The following is a 24291-nucleotide window of genomic DNA, read 5'->3' as shown; positions in this document are numbered from 1 at the left end:
GGGGAATGGAATGAGGCCATCCACCTAGGAGGTGGTTGAGAGAAGCGTGTTAAAAGGTTCTGCCTGCTAGACTTTCCCTTCATCTCTAGCAGAGTATAATCCATCATATGATTTAGTGCCCGATTTTATTTGTGAAAGTAAAAATGATGAATGAATATTCAATGCAACTGAACAAAGATTTATTAAATGTCTGCTAACCATCATGCTAAATGTTAAGAGGTACACAAAATAAAAAAGTACACACTTTCCTACAAAGAGCCGGTGATCTAGTTGTGATGGAGGCATGCCTTATCAAGGAAAAACATTGTCGAATGAATGAACGGGTCAAGTGCCAACATGAATGATAAGATAAATCATCAGAATCTGGGGAAGTTTTCAAAGAAATACACCTTAGGTTGGGATGGAAATCAACTGGACATCAAGAACAAGGAGGGGGTCTAAGCATTGTTGACTCTAACAGTTTCTGCATAAAAACAGCAGAATATGTCAGCAGTATACAACAGTAAGCTTTTATATCACTTACGGGTCTGTGGTTCAGCTGGGAGTTTGATGATCTAGGCTGGGCTCAGCTGGGCGGCTCTGCTTTCTTGGCTGAGCTTGCTTGTTTCAGATGGTATTGGGGGGGGGGGGCTCAGAAAGGTGGCTCTGTTTCTTACTGCAGTTCTATGGACTGACTTAGTGGCTGTGCTTCAGACTCTGCCAGCTCCTCACCACCTCCTGGATCCAGCAGGCTTAGCTCGAGTATGCTCTTCTAATGGTGACAGTAGAGGAATAGGAGGGCACATGGGAACATACAAGGCCTTGTAAGACCTCATCCATGAACTGGCACAACACCTGTGTATTAATCTATTGCTTTAAACAAGTCACAAGGCCCAGCCCAAAGTCAAGAGTTGGGAAGGGTGCTTTCTTTCAGAAGCTATAGTTCTTGGGAAGGATGAGTAGTTGGTCAACACACTCTTCCACATTTGGTGCAGTCAAGAATCCATGGAAAACTCCAACAAGAGCATGTTAATCTGCACCAATTTTCAGCACAGGGTCTCAAGGCTGCTCTGAGAGTGGCCCACACTTTCCCAACTGAAAGATGGAGCCCCTACGGCAGATGCCTATGCCCTACCCGGCAATCACCGAAACATCAGGAGATGTCATTTCCTGGCCTGGAGAAATCCTCATTTGGAAAAACTGTTATTTTATAATCCCTTCACTCACCTGGGAATTAGCCCTCCCCTCTGAATATCCACGAATATTCTTTTAGTTCAAAGATCTGGGACAGAGAAGCTGGATGTGGATCAGAGATTCTGCTTCTCAAGGCCATCCTTCTTCATTATATCCCTGGCTGTGAGCAATGGGTCTTCTTTCCCCCCTCTATCTTCTGTTTGCTTGGATGTTCTTTTTCAAATAAATCTTTCATTTTTTTCAAATAAAATCAAACTTTTATCTTTCAAAGAGACCTTTTAGATTTACTTCGGTGACCTCCACTTTTTGGCTTCTGCTTTCTCTCATGCCCTTACACTTGGTCTGGATGATAACTCTGAGCTGACCATGTTGTTCACTGAGCAATTGCGCTGGCTTTTTAAGGCACTCCCCTGCTTTCCTCCAGCAGGACAAGCTGCCATGGTGCAGAGTTATGATCTCAACTCTTTTGAGAAGGAAATGAATGTATGTTGAACATCTATTATATGCCTGATACACATATTATCTCAACAATACTGCATGACAAACCTGATATTCTTTTCGACCTTTCCACAAACAAGAAGATTAAGTTCAAGGGAGTTTAATGGTTTCATAGTCTAAGATTGCAGAACTATGACTTAGGGATTCAAGGGTCATACTCAGGTTTGACTCAGTTTCCACTGTTGTCATGTTGTTAGAAAACCTACCTTCACATGCTGGCCAATTTCCAACTGCCAGCACTTGCCACTCTGTGTCTGAAGACTCTCTGTTCTCTGTCTCCTGACCCTATTCTGTACAGTGGTGGACAGGCCAGAAGAGCCAGAGAGGTAACTTCCCGAGCTCCCCCCTTGAACTTGGTTCTGAGGCATAGCCCTCAACCACCGTTCGACAAGTGTTGTGGGTAATTCTGTGAAGGTTCCATCTACACTGCTTTCCAGAGTTCTACAATGAGAATAGGCTCCCATAGCCCTCAGTGGTTACTGGCTTCCTAACAAACCCTTTCCTGGCTGCTCTCCCTTCTGGTATCACATCTCTTCTCCCTGGCTGGTGCTTCCTGGAATCTTCTCTGAAATCAATGACTTGCCTTTAAATCTTTGTCTCAGTTCCACCACTGAGAAAAACCCAACTCAACAGGAGAAGACTCTCCCTGGATTTTACAGAACCTCTAGGCGTTTCTTCACCTCTGTAGATCCAGCAGAGAAGGCTTGGAGCAAAACAGGAGACCGTCAGCTCCATTCCCTCTGCCTGTCCACTGAAAGCCACCTCCTCAGTCACATATTATGTGCTCTTGAAGGAGTCCTCCTCTGTTTTAGAGACCTTGAAGAACCCATAGGCTTGGACCAGTACTGTGAGCACTGGCCTGTGGTCGTCACTGCTCGGGGGCCACATAGGAAAGTGATAAACAAGCCCTGCCTGCCTGAGTCTCCCCTGTTAGATGCATCCCATGCCTGTGTCCTCACTGACTTATGCTCCTATGGAGAACACCCAGAACATCACTGCTTTTCCTCTCCCTCTGAGGCTTGCACATAGTGGGCTCAACACGTAGGGGTTCAGTGGAGTTAGAGCATACATCTGGGCAGTTTGCACAGAGAGAACGGGGTAGAGGAACTCCGATTTTGACTTGTTCTAAAGTGTTTCTTGGCCAATACTCATTTCATGTTATTCCTGAAGGGTTGGGGAAAAGAGGATTTTAATCATTTGGAATAGTGATATTTGACCGGTGGGACAAGATCCCTCTGATTAAATTCAATCACAGAATAACAGAGTAATGATAAAAGTGGTATTATTATCTTTTGCTCCTAACAATCAACAGATTCAATGTAGATTTGTTGAATTAAATGAACACTAATGACTTACATTTATATATTGATTTGCAGCTTTCAAAGGATTTCAATTCTCAGTTTAAATGGAAAGAACACTGGAGTACCAGCATACTCAGATTTTTCTCTCTCTCTTTTTAGAGAGAGGAATTTCATAAGCAAGGGCAGGAGAAGCAGGAGAGGGAGAGAGAAAGAATCTTAAGCAGGCTCCATACCCAGTGCAGAGCCTGACTTGGGGCTTGAATTCATAACCCTGAAATCATGACCTGAGCAAAAATCAAGAGTCAGACGTTCAACCGACTGAGCCATTTGGGTGTCCCTCTTCTTTTTTAATACATGGAATTAAGATCCTTTGAAATTAATTCTGCTTTGGAAAACATTTCGTCAACTTTATCAAGAAATTTTTGTTACAGCCGTCCAAAAGCCTCTGTTAGAGTTTTCACTTCTCACTGAAAATAATCAGTAGTGAGAAGGAATTTTCACAACACAGTACATTTCTGTTTACTGTAACCTATAATAAATTAACAGTCATCCTCCCATGGTGACTGTTGCAGGTACCAGGCCTATATGTCTTTGTCACCCATCCCCTGGGGAACTCCATCCAACTGCCTGTACAAGTGTCTCTTTGCCAAGGGCTTTCTCTGAGACTGTAGAAGGTATATCCACATCCTCTAGGACAAGCCCTCAACCAATGACTAAAAGGAATAGATGTATAAATACCCCAGCCTCTGCGGGGAGCTCATCCCAGTGGGGAAACTCTGGCATGCATGTTCTACACCATCTCCTGAATTCCTCAGCAGGATTGAATTCAAGCTGCTCCCCATGATAACTTTGATAATGCACTGTTTACTGGCTGCCTTGCCTTCTGGGTCTCATTCCCCGTTCTATCCTTGGTTCCGAGAATCACCTCCCAAATAAACTATTTGCACTCTGACCCTGGTTTCAAGCTTTGCTTCTGGAGAAACCCAAAGCACATGTCACTAGAAGGGCACTAGGCAAGCTCATCACATCCAGGCCATTAAGTCACCTAACAAGGTGTGACGCTGCCTGTTAATTCTTTGCTCAAACAATTTTTGAGCTTATCACCGTCCACTGATTTCATTGCTCTCCTGGGTGGCTCTACTCCACTTGCTATCCTTGTTCTGTTAATTATAGTGTAAAATTTTTAATTACAAATAAAGAAGATAAATTTGGTTAGTAGCTTCAAAGTTGTCACTGTCCACTCCACACAGAGTGAGAGAGACACTGACTGGAACCAACCTGTTGAGGCTCAGGTTCTCCACTGAGAAATTGAGAAGGAGGTATTTGGACATTGTTTTCTCACCTGTACCAATGACCCAGAAACACTTCACAGCCATGTGTGATTATAGGTAATTTTTGGTAAGGGTCCAAATGTTTGATAAATGTTGAAGACTCAGATCTTCCTCTGGATGGAGGCTGTTTTGTATGGAACTCACATTTCCCATTCAATTCTTAGGTGACATCCAGTTTGAATTTAGAGGACATGGTGTCATCGCCTCCACATTCCCACCAAATGGTCATCAACCCTCCCCTTGACCATTTTCAGATATGGAGAACTCATTCTTTCCTGGGAGAGCTAGCTCCTTTTCTTCATTAGCCACAATCACTGGACAGTTCTTCCTTTAACTGAATTACACTCTTCTTCCTGCAGCTGTCTCCCACAGGTGGGGATTTTCTTGGGGGAAAGTCCTGAACAAGTTGAATGTCTCATTTCTCAAGGAGAATTTGAACTATTTGAAAATGTATTTAGTGTGTCTCTTAGTTATCTTTTCTCCCCTGAGTTTTTTCAGCTTTCCTTAGCAGGTTATACTTTGTGGAGTCCCTCTACCATCTTTGTCACCATCTGTCATTCGCCATCTTTGAGTGAGACACGCATTGGAAGCAAGCTAGCTATCTAACAATTGGGGATTAGAATGTCCAAATAAATTACAACATGACACAAGACTACATAGCCCCTATAATCATGTTTTGAAGAATATTTAGTAATATAAAAAATGTTTATGACAAATCAAGTAAAAGGAGGGAAGCTGTTTATACAACAGAGCCCAATTTTATTAAAAAATATTCACGTTAGAAGTCCAAAATACGCTAAAATATTAAGAATGGTGTTATGGCAGGTTTTGAATATATTTTGTGCTTTCCCAAATTTTCTACTGAGAACATGTTATTTATTTTTTAATTAGAAAAAAATTTTTTAGAATGAAACAAAAAAAGAGAGAGAGAGAAAAAAAGAGAAAGAAAGAAAGGAAGAAAGAAAGAAAGAATGAACACAGCACTCATAGAAGCCCTAGCATTGTTCAGGGTTTTTGGCAGATTAGTGTTGCACCTGTAGTTCATCAGAGCCTCAGAGGATTATTTTCTCCACTTGAATTACTATCTCTTTTTAATCTGATTAACAGGCATTGGGGGCAGTCTGTCACAGAAGCACATGGGCTGGGCGGGGAGAAGGGAAGGATGTGCAGGTCACTCTCTGTATAGTGACTTCAGGATGTTTCCATAGTGTAGAGATTATCACATTCACTGGATATAGGAGTGACCTGCATGGGGGCTGCACCAGCTGGAGGGAGGCCATGCACTGTCAGCTTCCAGCCCGTCTGATGAACCCCCCTAACTTAAAGTCCTACGAGTTGTAAGATGCACTAACACTGGTTTGTGAAAGTGAATAGCACCTTCCTTGGCTGTTCTGTGAAGCACTAGGGTCCTGGAGACAGTGGGGCCCCCTGATCAGCCTGGAAAAGAATATAAATGCCTCTATGCAGGGAGCAGCATGGTGGAAACGAACCTGCTGGCCCAGCAGGATATCATCCATTTGCCATTTTTCCCTAAGGAAAGGCGTCTGGGTATCAGAGCCTTGCAGCAAATGCAACACATGCATTTCTCAATCTCCTCTTCTGGGGAGGCAGAGAGAGAGAGGTCATTGGAGGATGTGGTCAAGGCCCTGCATGGGGCAGAACCTTCAAGGAGACAGAAGGAACGGTCAGGTGGACAGCTCTACGGTGTGAGCAGTGGGAGAAGAAGGTCCCAGAGACAAGGGAGGGATTTGCTTCCTCAGACCTGCAGATGGGTGCTTTGGCAGAACTTAAAACTCACGGGGAGTTTCTTCTCTTCTCTATAAAGGTGGATTCTCATCTCTGAGAATAAAGCTTTGGTTTAACTTCTGTCATTTCCTTCTGAGGGGGTGTATTGACTGGACTGTGCCAATGATTCATTTAAATTTATTCTTATTATTATCCTTATTAAGAAGATGCTTAGTCCAACAGATACTCCTCTAGATTTATAAGACCCATGGAGTTAATAGAAGCTCAGCAGATGGGTGCTCCCCCCCACCCCCGCAATTCTTAAGGCAATAAACAGAAAATCTCTGTTCTCTCTTTGCAATGTGCATGTGCATAGTTTCCAGGACGAATGACCCAGAATGTTGAACCGAAAGCATTCCTTAAGATGAGACTCTTCAGCTAACTAAAGTAATATTAAAAAAAAAAAAAAAAAAAAAAAAAAAAAAAAAAACTTCGACCTGGAGGTTACGGGAGAAGTATAGCTTAGTACGGACACAGCAGGGCTTGGCTAGCGTACTCCCTGGGGGCGAACATAAAGCGATCTCTCATGTTGAAAGAGTTTGCAGGTTCCACCAGGAAAAGCAGTGTGTGATTTGCTAGGTAAAAAGTTAGAGCGCATGGACCTAGCTCAACGGTGTGTATCATGATTCTCTGTGAATAGGTCTTATTTGTCAAAGGATACCATAGGTTGGACTCAGCGTTGCAGGGGGAAGTCAGGGCGGGGTGCTCATAAGCACAAAAACACAAACAAACAAACAAACAAACAAACAAAAACCGGTGACGTCCTTGCTTTGGTAAAGCTACAGTTGTGATGCCAGTTGCTCCTCTTTTCGACTTTTTGCCGTTGGTTTTCTCCAGCAAGAACCCAAATGGCACATTTCCACCCGTCAATTCAATGTCCTCGCTAGGGTGGGTATTAAAGCTTGCTCCCTATTTCCCGGGCTTGCTCTTTCAGACCACAAGTCTCCTGACAGTCTTCTCACAAAGCCACCACCATTCCAGGCTACCAGGCCCCTGGCCTTGGCCCTTTGCTCCTGGCCTGAGCTGTGGCTCCAGCAAGTGGGGCGGTTGGAGCGCGCGTGCGTGGTTATGCGTGCATGTGTTTCTGTGTGCGCGCGCAGCCACCCAGGTCAGCTTGTACTTACATAGTTCGAGGCCAGGTCCGGGTGCAGATAATCAATCCCTGTGAAAAGAACACCACAGGATGGAAGGTTAATACCCGCCATTGCGTCCTCAGGGAAGATGCTCAAGAAGACACCCTCCTTATGGGGCTGGCGCCAGGAGAATGGAGTGGGCTTAGCACACGTGCTTCAGGCCCGTCCTTGCGTTTCCATTCCCGAGTGAGGGCGGGCCGCACCTCCAGAGTGGGGAGAGAGCTGCCACCAGACAGCGTCAGAAGAGTGAAGCCAATTAGATCTGTGGCCCCAGGATAAGACTTTCTGACATGCATGTCCGTACTGAGGGGCTTAGTGTCTGCAAGATGGATGGCTCGTCAGAGCAGTGATCTAAGATTTGTGGAAATCCTGACATTTTTCAAAGCATCAACTGGCATTTCTTCTGAGATGAAACTGGCCCTGGGGAGGAAAGACGATTATTATTTAACAGGGTACAGACAGCAATGGACTAGGGGAATATTCTCTGGCATGGTTTAATCAGAAAAACACCGCTGGGTGGGAAAGGCACTTTCTCAGAGAGCAAATGGTGTCCAGTGAAGTGTCCGGGGTGAGATTTGATCTTGTCCCTGCAGAATATAGCTTTCTAGGAAGACTGTGACTTTGAGCTTCCCAGCAGGAGCCATGTGCTTTCTCCTGGATGTGGCCCATCTTGCTGCCCAAGAGTGTCTGCAATGGTAGAGTTAGGAACACCACTGCATTCCCTTACCTGTGAGGCCTCAGAAAGCATCATGGAACTTCAAGGCCATGCTGAAAGCTCTCAGCCAGGGGTGCAGAGCCATATAACCTCTGCAGCACCCAGCTCTTCACAAAACCTGCATCTCTGGGTGTCACAGTCACCAGCATAGATTTTGGAGTCAAAATCCTGAAGTGTTAATTCCAATCCTGCTGCCAGCTGGGTGCATGATTTCAGGTGAGGTGCTTGGCCTCTCTCGGCTGGTTTCTTCTCCATCAAGCGGCATGAACGGTGAAGTGCACATAGCTCGGTGGCACTTACTAGCTCTATTGGATTTGCTGTGTTTAAAAGCTAGAGGTATCATTCAGTTTCTCTGATAGGTGGCACCTTCCATGTGAGCACCCTAAGGCCTGGTCGCAGACAGAGCTTTGCCCCGCAAAAAGAACTGGGACTGGGATGTTGCATTAAAAAAAAAAAAAAATCCTCCTTTGTTTTTTTGGTTACATAAGAAATTTCTGGACTGGGAGTCATTGTCCTACAGAACATATGTTACATTTTGCTGCTGGTACTTTGGCATGCAAAGCATGTCAAATTACTGCTGTCACTCATGACTGCTTTCTGTAGTTTGGGAGAGGATAGCCTGTCACTTCCCATCCACCGTCCTCCATTTCCTGCTCTCCTGAACTCCCTCCCAAGGACTGTAGAAAGACAGGGATCAGAAGATTTGAGGACTAGTATTTTTAAAGTTTGCCAGCCCTTGTCCTGGACCCTAATTCAGAAATGGTGTGTTTCAGCTGTGGGGTGGGTTGGAGATGAGCACAGGCTACAGAGACCAGCAGATCTGGTTCTGTTCTGTAATAATTGTGAGGCTTCTGCCAAGTGACACAATTTCCCCAAGCCTCAGTTTCCTTATCTTTGAAATGGGAATATTATTTACCTTGCAGAACAGTGTTCAAGATAAGGACCAATTCATTAAGTGCGTTTAGCTTGTAGTAAACACTTGATACGTTGTATTTATTGCTGTCACCATTGGTGACACATCATTAGAGTCATGTGGATAATGGCGAAGAGCAGAAATATTTTCAAAAATCTACTGGGTCTTAGAATGTTGTGTTGAATTAAATTGTTGTATGTATTTGTTGAAACTGGTTACATTTTGTGAATTCAATGTGGGGCAAAACATTTGTAACCTATAGATAAATTAGGGCACACAGTGGGCAGTGGGCACACAGAGAATATGTTTTTTTTTTCCTAGCGGGGAATCAATTCCTTTTTGACATAATTATACTTCTCAAGTTTATTTATATTTTTAGTAATCTCTACACCCAGCGTGGGGCTTGAACTCACAATCTTGGGATCAAGAGTCATGGGCTGTACTGATTGAGCCAGCCAGGGGCCTCTGCATGGTCATCCTTCTATTCATGTTTGTAGTGTGTAAGAAGATTGTGGTGCATGTATATACACACTTAAGCCTCGGGAAAGCCAGGTACAAGTCACCTGGCCAGACACTCTAAGGCAGGAGCATCCAGCACCCAAAATCTCAGGTGATATCGATGCCCCCACAATAAATCAAGCTGACTTCAGACACCTGGGTATTTCCCCCAGAGGGTAAACATTCCTGGAGCTACGGCAATACCAGGTTGATGCATGGAGTGGACAGAGTAAGCTCCTAGTCCATGCGGGGGGACAATTTTTAAAAGATGACCCCATGTTCTGATAGTGTAAGTTGTCTGGAAGAGAAATTTTCTGAGAAATAGTAGTTTCTTCTCTGTAAAGGGAAACTATCAAGGCAAAGATAATTTGAGACTTGAAGGAAATTAAAATTAAAACAAGATAAATTTAGCCCAATTAAAATTAAGGATCTTTAATTAGGTTAAGGGGAAGTCTGAGTGTTAAGTTGGTACAGACACAGACTTTAGTCTGAGAAAGAAGAGATTACTGATAGAACCATCAGGGAATGCAGACATGATTCAAAAAATATAGTAAACTAAAGCATGAAAATAATGGACTTGTAATGAAATAGTATTTTAATATTTTTGTCTATTTGATTATCTTTAGAGGTGGAGTGTACTAAATACATTTTCTCAATCAGTTTATTTATTTTTTAATTCTTGTATTATGAATGTATTCAATTTTATTTTGAACTTATTGGGTTATTTTCAGCAGTGAATACCAGGCACGATGTAGATCCTGGAAAAACAGACAATTTAGACACAGAACCTGAGCTTTCAGGTATCTATAGCTCCCAGTCTACAGTGGGGACCAACTCATCACTAGCCAATCATAACACAATGTGGAATGCAAATGATAATTACTTGGTTATAGTTTATATTAGTATCCCATCATCAGTTTGAGTCTTTTCAGAAAGTCTAATCCACAATGTTTCAAATGCTCAGGAAGCTCTGATGGTTCTGGAGACCTCAGAGAATTAGCAAGGAGCTCCATAGACCCGTTCCTAGTTACAATGTTAGTAATTCAGTTGAGATGTATAATAATGCCACACATCAGTAGGGCTGTTCTCCCCCTCTTCAATCTGACTGGTCTATGACTGCCTCTATCAATAAAATGTTGCATGACGTTCAAGGCTAGGTCAGAAAAGTCCAGGCATCTTCCATTTGTTCCCTTTGGACACTTGTCCACTCAGGGAGGGAGGATAGGAAGTCAATAGCCAAGGAAGAAGCTCCTGTGTGGCCCTTGGTATGAAAGGCTCAACTGAGCTGCAGCAGCCAACGTCAGTGGTCAACCATGGGGATGAGCCATGAATGTACACCCCAGCTGAACCTTCAGATGACTGTTGGGTAGCCAGCATTCTGCCCTTGACTGCATGAGAAACCTCAAATGAGAAGTGCTCAGCTGTCTTCCTGAGTTCCTGTGCCACAAAGTGATGAGCAAAATAAATAGTTACTATAAGCTGCTAAGAGTTGGAGTCATTTATCATACAGGATTAATAACTGGAACAGATACCCTACTAGTCCTTCTGAGACCAGCAAAGCCCAACTTAGGGGAGAAAACTTTGCTTTTCTATGTGATGCAGACTTCTAACTCTCTTGGGAGGGTGCGGCTGACTGCCTGATCCTTGAGCTTGAACCTCCATTGGCAAGGATGAGATCCGGTTCACAAAGACTCACCAGGGAGTCAAGCCAAGGAGTGGGCTTCAAGCACTGAAGAGGGTGGGTAAGATCTTGGGTAGTTTCTTGCCTCCCTAACCTTGGTTTTTTCATCTGTAACATGTGGACAATAGCACTAATCTTAGAGGATAACTGTGACTGTTTCCAAATTGGCAGGTGGTGTCTAGTATATAGTGAGTACTCAAGAAATGTTAGTTTTTTTTTTTTTAAAGATTTTATTTATTTATTTGTGTGAAAAAGAGAGAGCACAAGCAGGCAGAGGGTGAAGCAGGCTCCCTGCTGAGCAGGGAGCCCAGTGTGGGACTTGATTCTCAGGACCCTGGGATCATGACCTGAGCCAAAGGCTTAACTGACAGCCACCCAGGCATCCCAAGAAATGTTAGGTTTTTATTGTTGCTTCAGCTTGAAGCTCTCCCTGACCCTGTATCCCTGATCTTCAGTTTTACCTCCTTGGCACCGTCTGATGTTGGCTAATGTCCTTGACTCTTGCCTTCACTGACCATCTATAACCTTGATAGCCTGCACCTGTCCAGAATTGTGCCTGGACTGGGTGGCTCCTATCCATCTCCATGTTTTGTTGGCCATATCTTGTTTTCTAGTTCAAGTTCCCAACACCAAACAACTCTGTTTGCGATGAAAGGGGGTAATTGTTATCATTAAGTGGGGTCCTTGTTGGCATTTCCAAGCCTGGAACATCAGAACAAACCCTTAAGAAATGCTTTCTGCCCCTGTGGGCAACAGATAACCATGGTGGTACTCTCCTTCTGATGTGTAGTGTGTGGAAATGACATTAAGTTGCACCTACATGAAAGCAGCAGATATTTATTGAGTATGTATGGAGTCATTGGATCCAACAGAGGATGTTGGTCTAGTTCTGAGTTGTGAAACCAGAAAGTATGAATGACAATTAAAATGGAGCTATCTATAGATTGACTCTCCCACATGCAGGTAATCAAACTATTTCCCATACAGGTCAAAATAAAGAGAGCAATGATTAGGAAATATGACATTGTTTCTGCTCTTAGGTATGAAGTCAGTATCTGTGTGTCTTTATCCTGTTGGAGAATGATATTTTGCTTAGCAAATATCTGGGAAATGATCCCATACCATTTCCTGATGCCCCCAGCCTCACCATTGCACTTCACATTCTAGGTGTTAGGGCAGAGATGCCCAGTGACATGGTCTGAGGCTGCTGACCATTGTCCCTGTAGTGTGGGAGGCTGCTCGTATCCCAGATGTGCTCATCTTGCTTTTTAATAGCGGATTTGGAGAGTGGCTTAGTGGTTCTTCTCTTCTTCAGTTATCACACCAAATAAGCATGTGCTGAATTAAAGCCAGCCACAAATCCTTTGTTTAACTCTGCACCAGGATGTGGAACCTATTCCTCCTTCCCTGGAATTTGGCCCTGAGACCATTCCTCCAACAAAGGATGGGACGCCTGGGTGCCTCAGCAGGTTAGGCATCTGCCTTCTTCTCAGGTCATGATCCCAGGGTTCTGGGATTGAGTCCCTCCTCAGGGTCTCTGCTCAGCGGGGAGTCTGCTTCTCCCTCTGCCTGCTGCTCCCCCTGCTTGTGCTCTCTCTCTCTCCTTCTGACAAATAAATAAATAAAATCTTAAAAAAAAAAAAAAGTGGCTGAATGATGCTTGCGCATTCCATGCCTGGCCTAGAGGAGGAATGGCAGCTTAGCAGTTAAGCCTCCAGTTGACACTAGTTCCAGCTGCATTCTGACCCCTATGACATGAGAGACCCCAGAGAGATCAGTAGCAGGACTTCCCAACTGAGCCTGGTTAATCCACAGAACAATGAGAGATAGGAAAATGGTGGTTGTGTTAAGCCATTCAATTTGGGGGTAGTATATTCTGCAGCAGTAGATGACCAAAGCAGTGGAGGAGTTGGGAGTTTAAATTGGGGGGCGGGGCAGAGAGTTTGGTTTTTTGGGAAGATGCCCAAAGACCACTAAATCAGAAGAAATAATATCAAATAAAAAACTCTGCTGAGACTTTCTGAAGGGCTTAGCTTCTCACATCAGGAAAGGTGGGTCAGAGTCAGGGCTCATCCTTCCCTTTTGTCTTTTTGGAAGGGTTGCTTCACAGTCTGTCAGGGGGTTACAGTTAAAGAATCCAGAAGTAGGCATCACGGGCTGTTCAGTTTCATAAAGGCAATACGTCTGTCTGCGGCCACTTTTAGGGTGCTTTTCTAACCCTCAGATGTTGCATAATTACAATATATCCTAGGCAGATTTACTCGGAACACAGACACATCTTTCTCCTGGGTGAGCTGGTCTCAGTTACATTGGTTTCCAATCCAAAGCATTAGGAAGGAAGGAAGAACTATAAGCTCCCAAGACCCACTTGTACACACACTCTTTCTCCTGCAGAGCTCCTTTATTCCTGTGAAAGCCCTCGGCCACTGGAGAAAGCTTTTACATCCACTTCAAACATCTCCCACATCAGAAAACGCGGAGGCATTGTTTTTATGTGGATATTTAATGAGCCCACACAAAAGACAGCACCAATTTTAATCATGTTGGCTCCCTTTGTCTCACCATCAATTCAGCTTCAAAGGCTTGCTTTGGACAGCTTAGGGTTCTTTGAGAATCTTCAGAAGGGAAAGGCTCCATTGTTTCATCTCTCACACATGGGCTTTAGGTATAATTGCATTAGTACTGCTCAGTGGAGCCTTTCCTGGAGGAGCCACATGGCTGATGAAGGGCAAGGGACCTGCCCAGGGAGATGAACACAGGGCAGAGATTCTCCAGAATCTTGGCAGAGCCAAGGACATGTGTAGTTAGAAAAACACCAGTTCATCCTACCCATTCTACCCATCCTACACTTTGTGTTTTATATCACAAACTATAGAAAATAAAGCTCTACTAAATCTTTGTCTGGCAGGCATATGGGATAGAATAATGTGTTATACATATATGCATATGTAATAAAAGGTTATCAAGGTCTGCTTTACTAGGGTTCATCCTGAAAGTCAAAATTTCTTCAAACTCCAATCCTGTTATCAAAAAGCTTCCTCATGGGCATAGAGCCATACTGTCTAATAGAGCTTTCTGTGATGATTGAAGTGAAGTTGAATTCAGTTTCAGCAGCTGCTAACCCCTTGGGGTTATTGAGAACTTGAAATGAAGCTGGTGTGACTGAGGAATTGAATTTTTAATATTATTTAGCTTTAATTCAGTGTAAATAGCGCCATATGGCCAGTGGCCACTTCATTGGACAGTGTGGATCTGGAGTACACGGTAAGTTCGAACAGGTTTAGAAGATACTCTAGGGTAAGATACAGAGAGTGGCCCAATAAGAAATGACAGTTCGGTGATGGCCAGTCTTCCTTTGTTCATTTTTTTGAATTTTTAATTTATTAATTCAATAAATATTTATTAAAGGTATCCTCAATTTTGAAGACTGCTGAACTGGAGGAAGGGGAGGATTTTGTCACAGTATAGATGGGTGGTAAGGTCCAGCAGGTGTCTCTTCTGTCTTTGATTCGCATCTCTAAGCAATGAATCTTTGGTATTCCAAAGGCATGCAAAGACACACTTGCTTCCAAATGATGTGAAGGCTTTGAAATACTCACCATCATCCATAATTCCAATGGTAACACCTTTCCCTGTGTATCCCAGCTCCCAGGCTTCTGCCACATTCAAATCAAGGCCAGGAGTGCCATCAGCTTGTCCAGTATTGATCTGGTTCAGGAATTTCAAAGCAAAGAATCTGATTAGTCTGTTGCAGTAAAGCACCTATCTAAATGTCTGTACCTGCTATGCCAGGCCCTGGTCAAAGGCCATGCCTCCTGTGAAACAGTACTCCTGAATGTTTCCCCATCCACCTCTTCCAGACTTCTCCCTCCATTTTTTGATACACACAATTGATATTTCTCTGACGGGATTGCTGTCTTTAAACTCCTTAGAGCTGCCATTGCAAGAACCCTCTCCAGTTCTGAATTAAATGCTCATTCTTATAGAATTCAAAACCTTCAAAACCTCAAGTTTTGAATTTAGCACATACTGTCTTGGATCATCCTTATTTGAATGTGATTTCCTCCCTCAATAGCAGTAAGCTTTGCAAGAGGGAGCATGTCCTACTTACGTTTGTAATTTCAGTGCCACCACATCAAATCTCGTGTAAAAATATTTGATGCACCAAATCAAAGATAACTGGCTTACCTTTAGTGCTCATTCTAATGCAAAAAAAAGTCTTTTCCCTAAAAAAATTCAAAAAAGGGAAACAAAGAAATTGTATATAACTATGTCCATCACCCTCTTTTCATGTTTCTTTGTCCTGTGTGTTAATCAGGTTAGACTACAGATTTTCCTGAGGATGAGTTTTAAAAGCAATGAAGTCAGAGCTTGTACTGGCAGAAGCCCACAGTGACCTGTTGGCTGTTACTACAGGGTTGCTAACACACTGCTGTGAATGTCATTAGTGCGCTTGGTAAAAATGACTGCTCTTCTCCTTCCACTCATGTGTTCAGGTTACACTTTTCCATCACCTAGGAAGTTCGTAGAATGTCCACATCACTGGTTTGGGTCCATAGGATGTATGCTCATGTGCCATATGTCACATCCAGGCTGAAGCCTTAGGTGACAGTGTGTGACTTATCCCTTCCCCTTGTTGAGGTGCTCATGAAAGCAGGGCTCGGGTTGGAGCTGGCATGGAGCCTGAATCCCTGAGGGACTAGGAATTGTTGGACGTAGAGCATGAGTGAGCAAAAGCTTTGACTTGTTAAGCCGGGGTGACTTGGGGGGTTGGTTGTGATCGCAAGAAATGTAGTCTAACCTGATTAACACACATGAGCTCTTTTCAGTTGCCTGTCTCTGATTTGTAGGATTCCATGCCCAAAAGCAAAGGGTACAGTCACCCAGAAGACCCAAAGTGGAAGCTGTGATGTATTCTTATACATGTCTCAGTCCGCAAGGTTATAACTAGTTTTTTCTCCTGCTCATCACCTTTTAATATTAAATAAGGTAAAACATCACTCACAGTTTTAAATTAATCACTCCTTTTCCCTCAAGATGCCCTGTAGTTAGGTTTGGTTTAAAGGATTTGGGTCTCTTTTAAATATAACCCAACCTGTCCAAATGGATCACGAAGGACTGCTGGTGAGTCAGATAATAATAATCACTTCACCGGATAGACAGGGCTTCTGAGGTGTGACTCCTCCACCTGGAAAGCCCCATGGATGTGATTTCCTGCCATTATTTTAAGAAGTGCTAATGGATGCTACTTTTCTCGCTTTGGTCTTTGAGCTCTCTTTCTTGTCCTTTGTGAAGTTGCCCGAGTCTTTTCCTTATCCCTGTGATTTCATTATGTCCTGTAGTCATTCTGCCTGTTGAGATCCCTGGATTACTCCCCTCAGACCCTTGACTCAACTTCTACATGATTTTGCAAGTCTTCCCTCACTCACTGGTGTGATTTTTCAAACTCTGGAGCAGCCTGATCAGCATTTGGTAGTTGGTTTGACCCTAAGAGTTCATGGCTATTTAGCATTTCCAGAAGGAAGCAGATTAGAGAACATGATGCATGGGTTCTGATAGAAAATCAATACATATCAGAGGGGACAGAGAGGTTCATGGAGTCAGATGCTGGCTGACATCCCACAGAATAACAAGGAAATAGAAATGCATTTTTTAAAATCTGAAGTCTCAAGATGAGAAATGTTAGGAATAATATGGCATGCTTACCAGATACCACTGCTTTGTAAAAAGAGGATCATTCATGTTGATATCGATCTCGTTGATGTCTCTATACCCCCGTTTCTTTCTGTCAAATCCTTCTTGCTGCAAGGCCATCTTTACCTGGAATGACAATATTGGCATATTACCTGAATATCCACCCGAACAACTTCTTCTGGAATTCATTTCCATGAATTCAAATTCCATTTGCACACAGGTATTTTTTCCTCTGTGGAAGACAGGTTCATCTTATGTACCCTCTACACTCCATGATTATTTTCTGAAAACATTCTTCTGACTGTGCTGAATAAATTGGCTTTGGTGGTGGCTCAAAGTGAGTTTCCTTTAAATGGGTATTTGATAGAGAAAAGTACTCTCACGGAAGATAAGGGGGTAGGGGTTGTTAAGGAAAAGAAAACGAAGCAACACTTCTATTAAGTTAAGAAGGTTGATGTGGATTGAGGAAGGGAGAGAAAGTTAGAACTGCAGGGACCATTTTTCTGGAGGGCTTTCCAGCCTGTACATTTGTAGAGAGGATTGTGTTATCATATTTGGGAATCAGCTAAAACTGAAATCAAGTCAAATCAAGCCAAACACAAATGCAAACGTAAACCCAAACCAAACGGTCTCCTGCCTGGAGAGCCGGCAAGTTCATAGCAAAGCTCTAGAAGGTAAGTGAAGGATCCTTGAAGAGAAAGGGCTGTCCTGGCAACGACAGTGCTTCGATTTTTGTTTCCAAAATTGGAACCCCAAGTCCTTGGATGGAAATGAAACTTAGGAACTGAATTATTCAAGCAGGCTCCTGGCAACAGTTAGACTTTGTCCCATTCATGAAATTCTCTTCACTTGGGCATCACGCATTTATCATCCAGGGGCTGTGGCTCGTCTCTGAACATCTACAGACTCAGGGGCCACACAAATGTAGAAAAGGGTGTGCACTACATACTGATTTTTTTTATTTTTTTAAGAGAGAGCGAGCGCATGTGTGAGCGAGTGTTGGGGCGGTAGGGGTAGAGGGAGAGGGAGAGAGAATCTTAAGCAGACTCTCTACCCAGTGCAGAGCTTGACTCGAGGCTTGATCTCGCAACACTGAGAACATGACCTGAAGCAAAATCGAGAGTTGGACGCTTAAAGAACCAAGCCACCCAGGTGCCCCTGAATTTTTTAACGATACTTTGCTGCCCAACATCATTTCTTCTTTTCTCAAGTATTCCTAGTGCATTTGGAGGATTACCTGGTATCCACTAGGTTCTGTGTTTGGGAATGAAATTTGAGACACCTATCTGCAAAGAAACTGCATGCTCTCTCTGCCTCAGTGGTGCCCATGTGGGTATGGATTTGAACCCTGGGAAAGGGATGTGAGAGCAGAAGGAAGCCTTGAAGGTTATTTATCTCAGAGGGTCAATCATCAGACTTGCCCTGTAAAAGGTCCTTGGGACAGTTGCACAACCTGAAAGCTTCTGCAAGACCAATCCTTCAGCCTCCCACTGATCGTGAGCTCCCTATACCATTCCAGGAAAATCCCTTTTGCTTAAGTAATTCAGAATCTGTTTGTGTTACTTGCACTTGAGAACTTTGATATGGGAGCAAGGAAGTCAAGAGGATCCAAGTCAACAGTAATGGCAGGGAGGGAAGAATGAAGAGAACACAAATGTGTCTGGAGACCTCCCCTTCCTTGCTGTGCTGTAATGGGCAGGAATGTTATGGGAGAGTGGTTCCTTATTTTGCTCTACACACTGACACAGGCAGACCAGGGACTCATTTGACAGAAAAACTCTAATTCTAGCAGAAACGATGTATGTGTAGAAAAGAAGTGGTTCGTGTGGCATTTTCTCTGTTCTTTGGAGGTATCCCAACACCAGATATAGACTGTGGCACATAGCAAATGTTTGAGAGCATTGCGATGGATAGAGAGTCTTATAATGGCAGAAATCTAGACACAACTAGTGTCCATCAGATGGAGATAAATTATGATTCAAATATTCATATACTTATATGTATACGTATATAATATGTGTGTGTGTGTATATATATATATATATATATATATACACACACATATCTTCTGTATACACACACACACACACACACACACACACACACATCTTCTGGGAAACAGATGCCAAGATGAGATTAAATGTGCAAGGCTTTTATTAGGAGAGAAAATGAAAGAAACTGCTATGTAAGCTTGACCCCCATAAAAGAGAAAGTCAAAAAGGTGCGGCAAAAGTTTCCCCAATGGCTCTATAGCATAAGGAAGGTTTGGCAGGTCTTTTGGGCCTTCAAAGTCGGCTGTCAGAAGAACCCTGTGTCTCCCAGCCTGCCTCAGTACTCCTGCTGTGCTCAGTCACTGGCTAGAGCTGCCTAGGAAGCATGGCCTCTTGCCAACACAGTGACAGATTTCAGAGTGCAGCAGCTTGGGTCCTTGGTTAGTTATTCTCCCGGAAGTCAGAGATGTACGCTGCGTGTTCTCACAGCTGCCACAGAACAGACAGATAGATCTATCTAGACACATATACACACCTGTATGTAAAGAGTCACACACACACCCCTTAAAACTTTTCTTTTACTTGGGAAGAAAGTATTCAAGGAAGCGCAGCAGGAGTGTCACTTTCACTTGGGATGGAGCCTGAACTCAGCCATCGCCTCTTTCTGGAGTGGTCCTGAGCAAGACCTTTATCTGCACTACTCATTGGTGGTAAGCCTTGCTTCCACTGAGGAATTCCCATCATACTGGATCTGTTGTCATGACTGACTTTGCTAAAGCAGCACCATTCTTTCGCTAGGGTCTTTGCTAACCAGGAGCAGCTGCCCTGTGGATGCTTGAAAACTCCCCTCTGGAGCTTCTTCTCAGCAGCAGAAAAACAAGAAGACTCACATCAGATGTCTATCTTTTTAGATAACGGGGCAGGAATGGCTGTGACAATAGCACTCCAAACTCAATTAGCTTGAGTGCAGTCTAATGAAAAGACTTTAAATCCATTTCCATAAAATTAATTTTTAATTCCATAAATTAGGTTTTAATGGAGACCAGCGATGCTTTGGAATGCTGTGCTCTCTCTCGACATCACCCCTCCTTGCAACCCAGAAGTGCAGAAGCATGACGTAGGTGTCTGTAATCTTGTCATCTAGTGTCACTAAAAATTAAAAATCCTAAGACTGCTAGCATTTCTGAAACTTTTAGTTTATCTTCATGTCCTTCTTGAAGATCACAGTTATAATTCCAAGAGAGAAAACATCTTTTAAACATGTATTTTTACTTGTTACACACAAACTGGAGAATAGCTTTTTTTTCCCCCCCTCACAATGATACCATGGAATATCATAAATTGCTTTAATCTTCCTGGGTTCTTTTTCAATGCTAATTTGCATTTAAACCTAATTTTTACATAAAAGTAACTGAACTATAGATAAAATTATGTATTCTTTCTTCACTAAGTATCCTACCTTAGGAATTTTAATATGCTGCTCCACAGCTCTCTTTAATAGCTACCTGAATATCCCATAGAATAATGTACCATAATTTACCCAATGATTCCCCTCTTACTGGTCATTTGGATTGTTTTCTATTATAAATGAAATTACCATTAGCAGAAAGATGAGATTATAAACTATTTTTAAAGACCTCTGGAGAAGACTTTAGTGTTATAATCCTATGTGTGATAAAGCTGTTAAAATCAGAGAAGTATTTCCTAGTTCAAAATCGTTCCTCATATTATAACTAAAAGGTCACTTTTATTCTCTCTTCTTCCTGCTCTGAATTGTAACCTTTCACTCACAATACCTTTCATTACCACTTTGATGTGGCCCCAGTGCCATGTAACTGAACCAAAGCTTCTTGCCTTCCCAAACAATAATGCACAGTTAGCTTAGGTATTTTAGACTGCTCACCCAAATTGGTCTATTAGACTGAACATTTATATAAATGGAAAACATAAGAAAGCAGGAATGTTTGTTACTGGGAATTATCTTAGAAACAAACAGATGGATATTCTGCAATTCTTGTTCAACTTTTAAGTCTTAGTTTGACACATGCGCATAGAACAAATTTTACTTAAAGAAACTCCTCCCACTCCCTTTCCTCTTGTAGTCCTTCTCTTCAATTAAGAATTTTCAGTCAAAAAAAAAAAAAAAGAATTTTCAGTCAACAAATGTTTTCATGCATCTACAATATACCAGTTACAGAACATTCTAGAAGGAGGCAGATACTATCCCTGCACATTTGCATTCTATTTTACAAGTTTTGCTAACAAGGTAATTTCGTTACATAGAATCTTCTCAATAAGACTGTGGAGAGGGTATGGTTACAGCTGAGGAAAGGACTATAAGCAGCCATTGTTCAGCGGTTGAAAACATGGCAGAGTCACACATGCTGACCAATTCTAAATGCTATGTACTTTCCACTAAGCCACATTGCTCCTCCCTAAAGCACAGAACACAGTCAACCTTCCAGTATCTGGGACAGCTTAACCGTGAATGTAACTCTCCAAGGATCAGGGCCTGGATCACTTCCTGCTGGGCTGATAATTAAACAGCTGCTAATTAGCATTGACTGTGTGGGGCAGGAGAGGGGCGGGGAGAAAGAGGAGCACTATGGGAAACCTGCCTCCAAAGGGTGAAACAAGTTAGCTTGGAGTGAGCACAAGAAAAGAAGCATAAAACACAGAACCGACATGTTGGCAAAAATACTGAAGTTCTATGCCTGTGATGTTGTAGATTAGGTTACACCATTATTTTCTCTTTTTTAAAGATTTTATTTATTTATTTGACAGAGAGAGATCACAAATAGGCAGAGAGGCAGGCAGAGAGAGAGGGGAAGCAGGTTCACCGCCGAGCAGAGAGCCCGATGCAGGGCTCGATCCCAGGACTCTGGGATCATGACCTGAGCCGAAGGCAGAGGTTTTAACCCACTGAGGAACCCAGGTGCCCCAACACCATTATTTTCTGTACCACCAAGAATTATTTTCTTTACCACTTTTATGAGTTTACTACATCCCCATGAAAGATATATTGAAGGCCTAACCTCTGATACCTCAAAATGTGACCCTATTTGGGAAAAGAGTTGTTGCTGATGTAATTAGTTAAGAAGAAGTGGTGCTGGAGGAAGATGGAGCCCTAAAACAACATGGCTGGTGTTCTCATGAGAAAAAGACAGACATAGAAGGAGAATGCCATAGGAAGACCTACAGACACAGAGAGTGAAGCCATGTGAAGAGGGAAAATGCAGAGGTTGGAGTTATTCTACTAGTAGCCAAGGAACTTGTGGGTCTACCAGAAGCTGGAAGAAACAAGGAGAGATCCACTCCTAGAGATTTCAGAGGGAGTATGGCATGCCAACACCATGACTTCAGACTTCGGGCCTCCAGAACTGTGAGAGAATTAATTTTTGTAGTGTTGGGCTTCCCAGATTTTGGTATTTTGTTATGGAAACTAATACAACCACTAAGAATTAAACTAATTCAGCCCTAGGAAATCACTACAGCTCCTGAGAATTAAACTCTGTCATAGTGCTTCCTTCTCATTTATAAACTTTATTTTGTACATGAAGTGGTCTTATAGTTCCATTTAGATGAAGATTTCATGAACCCTATGTAATGTTTGCAAAAACAAACAAAAAAAAAAATAAAGAGGGAAAATGTTGGGAAATAAATTGGTTAGTATGTTTCTAAACTGTGGCTCATTTGGTTAAATTTCTGCTCAGGTCATGATCCCAGGATCCTGGGATGGAGTCCTTCCCTGCATTGGGCTCCCTGTTCAGAGGTGAGTCTGCTTCTCTTTCTCCCTCTGCCTGCCGCTCTGCTTGTGTGCTCTCTCTCTCTGTCATATTTGACAGAGATATTCAGAGATATTTGACAGAGACAGATTAAAAAAAATCTTTAAAAAAACCTGTTTCACATTTGGAATCTAACTCAGAATATTCCACGTCCATGTTTTCCTACACCACATCATCCTCCATGCCATCAAGCGTGTGGTGATCAACATTTCTTGAAAAAGTGCTCTGCTATTGTCTCCAGGAGTTTCCTCTAAGTAGCCGACACCTATCTGGCATATTTTGATGCACCAGCCTAAGGCAATACAATTTTTGTCACTCTAGTCATTTGCTGAGAGTGGTTGTAAGAAACATCAAAACCCATGCATTTTTCAAACGGATGTTGTGTGATCATTTTTGCTTTTCTACATTTGCTGATGGCAAACTTTTGAGCAGTTAACAAAGTGGAACTTCTCTGAGTTTGCTCCACCCCAGGACTGGAACCCCTAATAAGGGGATTGGGGGGAGACTCCTCCAAGGGAGTCATGAGGTTTTGCAGGAAGATCTCTGGATGGGAAGTCAGGAGCTCTGGATTGTGGTTGCCGCAGATGTGGGTTGGAGACAGGCACTTGCCCCTGCTAACTCTGCATCTTTGAGCATAACAGTGCTATTTCTGAGATCTGTTTCCTTACCACAGAATGGGCATATCTCCTTCTGAGGGTTGATTTGAAGAACGAGTGTGGTCACCTGCTATGGAACGGCTGTGAAATACAGTTCCTGTCACACAGGACATGTCCACAGACATCTGTTCCCTTCCCGGTCCTGAGGTCAGCTATCCTCTACCTGGAGTGCCCATTGAGTCACCTGGAGGAGTCTAGCAACCCCCACATGCAAGCCATACTTGGACCATATCAGATTCTCCAGGGGATTCCAACCTGCCTCAAGGTTGACACTGTCTTAGAGCCAATTTTCTTCCTCTGTCAAAAGCCTATTTCTACCTCTCAGAACTGTGATGAGGCCCTGGTGGGATCCAGGTTTTGAGATCCTCACTTGGTAGCAAGATCTGCAGCTATGAAGCCTTGCAGCCATCCTCTGAAGATGTCAGCCCCAGGTGAGGAGACAAGGAGATGTCTACTACCCCTTAGTCTCCAGCTCTCCTGGTGCCTGTCCTGCCTTCTATCTTGGTTCTGTCTCTGGGGAAGGACAGGGTGGGACTGGACCTCTCCATTTCTCTTTGGGCTGGACATAAGAATCCTCTGAGTGAATTGCTTCTTTAATTAAATAAAATTTGTTTTCAAGCAAAGAAATAGGAAAGAAGACAAGAAAAATGTAATTCCTTCCCCACTTCCTGAGAACCCCTGTTGATGTAAAGAAGAAGAAGAAGAAGAAGAAGAAGAAGAAGAAGAAGAAGAAGAGGAAGAAGAACGTTAACATATGTTCACAGTTAGAAAATTAAAATAGTCCAGAAAGTTACATAATGGGAAGGGAACATTTATCCTCCTCTTTCCTTCCTTGCTCTCAAATAGCTCTCTCCTCAAAGGTGACCACTCTTCATAACTTCTCCTGAGTCCTCCCGGAAAATACTTATTTGTATGCACTCAAACACATATATAAAGAGGAAGTTTTTTTTAAAAAAAGTATATTTAGCATGATTCTTTTATAGTGCTGTAGATTGAATGTTCCCGCCAAAATCTGTTTCCCCAACCATGTATGCCCCCGAATTATATGCTCATGTCCTAATCCCTGGAACCAGTGAATGGGATTTCAATCGGAAAAAGGGGATTTGCAGTTGTAATTAAAGATCTTGAGACGAGACT

The 24291-nt window shown here is 42.9% G+C and overlaps 1 protein-coding gene across 1 annotated transcript in view; it reads right to left on the bottom strand.

Moving 5' to 3' along the window:
- PCSK2 (proprotein convertase subtilisin/kexin type 2) overlaps positions 1-24291 on the bottom strand; it is a 271507-nt gene that overhangs the window by 108372 nt on the left and 138844 nt on the right. The window contains exons 3-5 of the mRNA XM_059134095.1: positions 16735-16848; positions 14628-14736; positions 7213-7250 (exon numbers count right to left, since the gene is read on the bottom strand). Of these exons, the coding sequence (XP_058990078.1) occupies positions 7213-7250; positions 14628-14736; positions 16735-16848 (261 nt within the window). The remainder of the gene's footprint in view (positions 1-7212; positions 7251-14627; positions 14737-16734; positions 16849-24291) is intronic.

The sequence above is a fragment of the Mustela lutreola genome, chromosome 9 (genome assembly GCF_030435805.1).
Source record: "Mustela lutreola isolate mMusLut2 chromosome 9, mMusLut2.pri, whole genome shotgun sequence".
Classification (NCBI taxonomy): domain Eukaryota; kingdom Metazoa; phylum Chordata; class Mammalia; order Carnivora; family Mustelidae; genus Mustela; species Mustela lutreola.
This window is presented reverse-complemented; position numbering and strand designations above follow the sequence as displayed.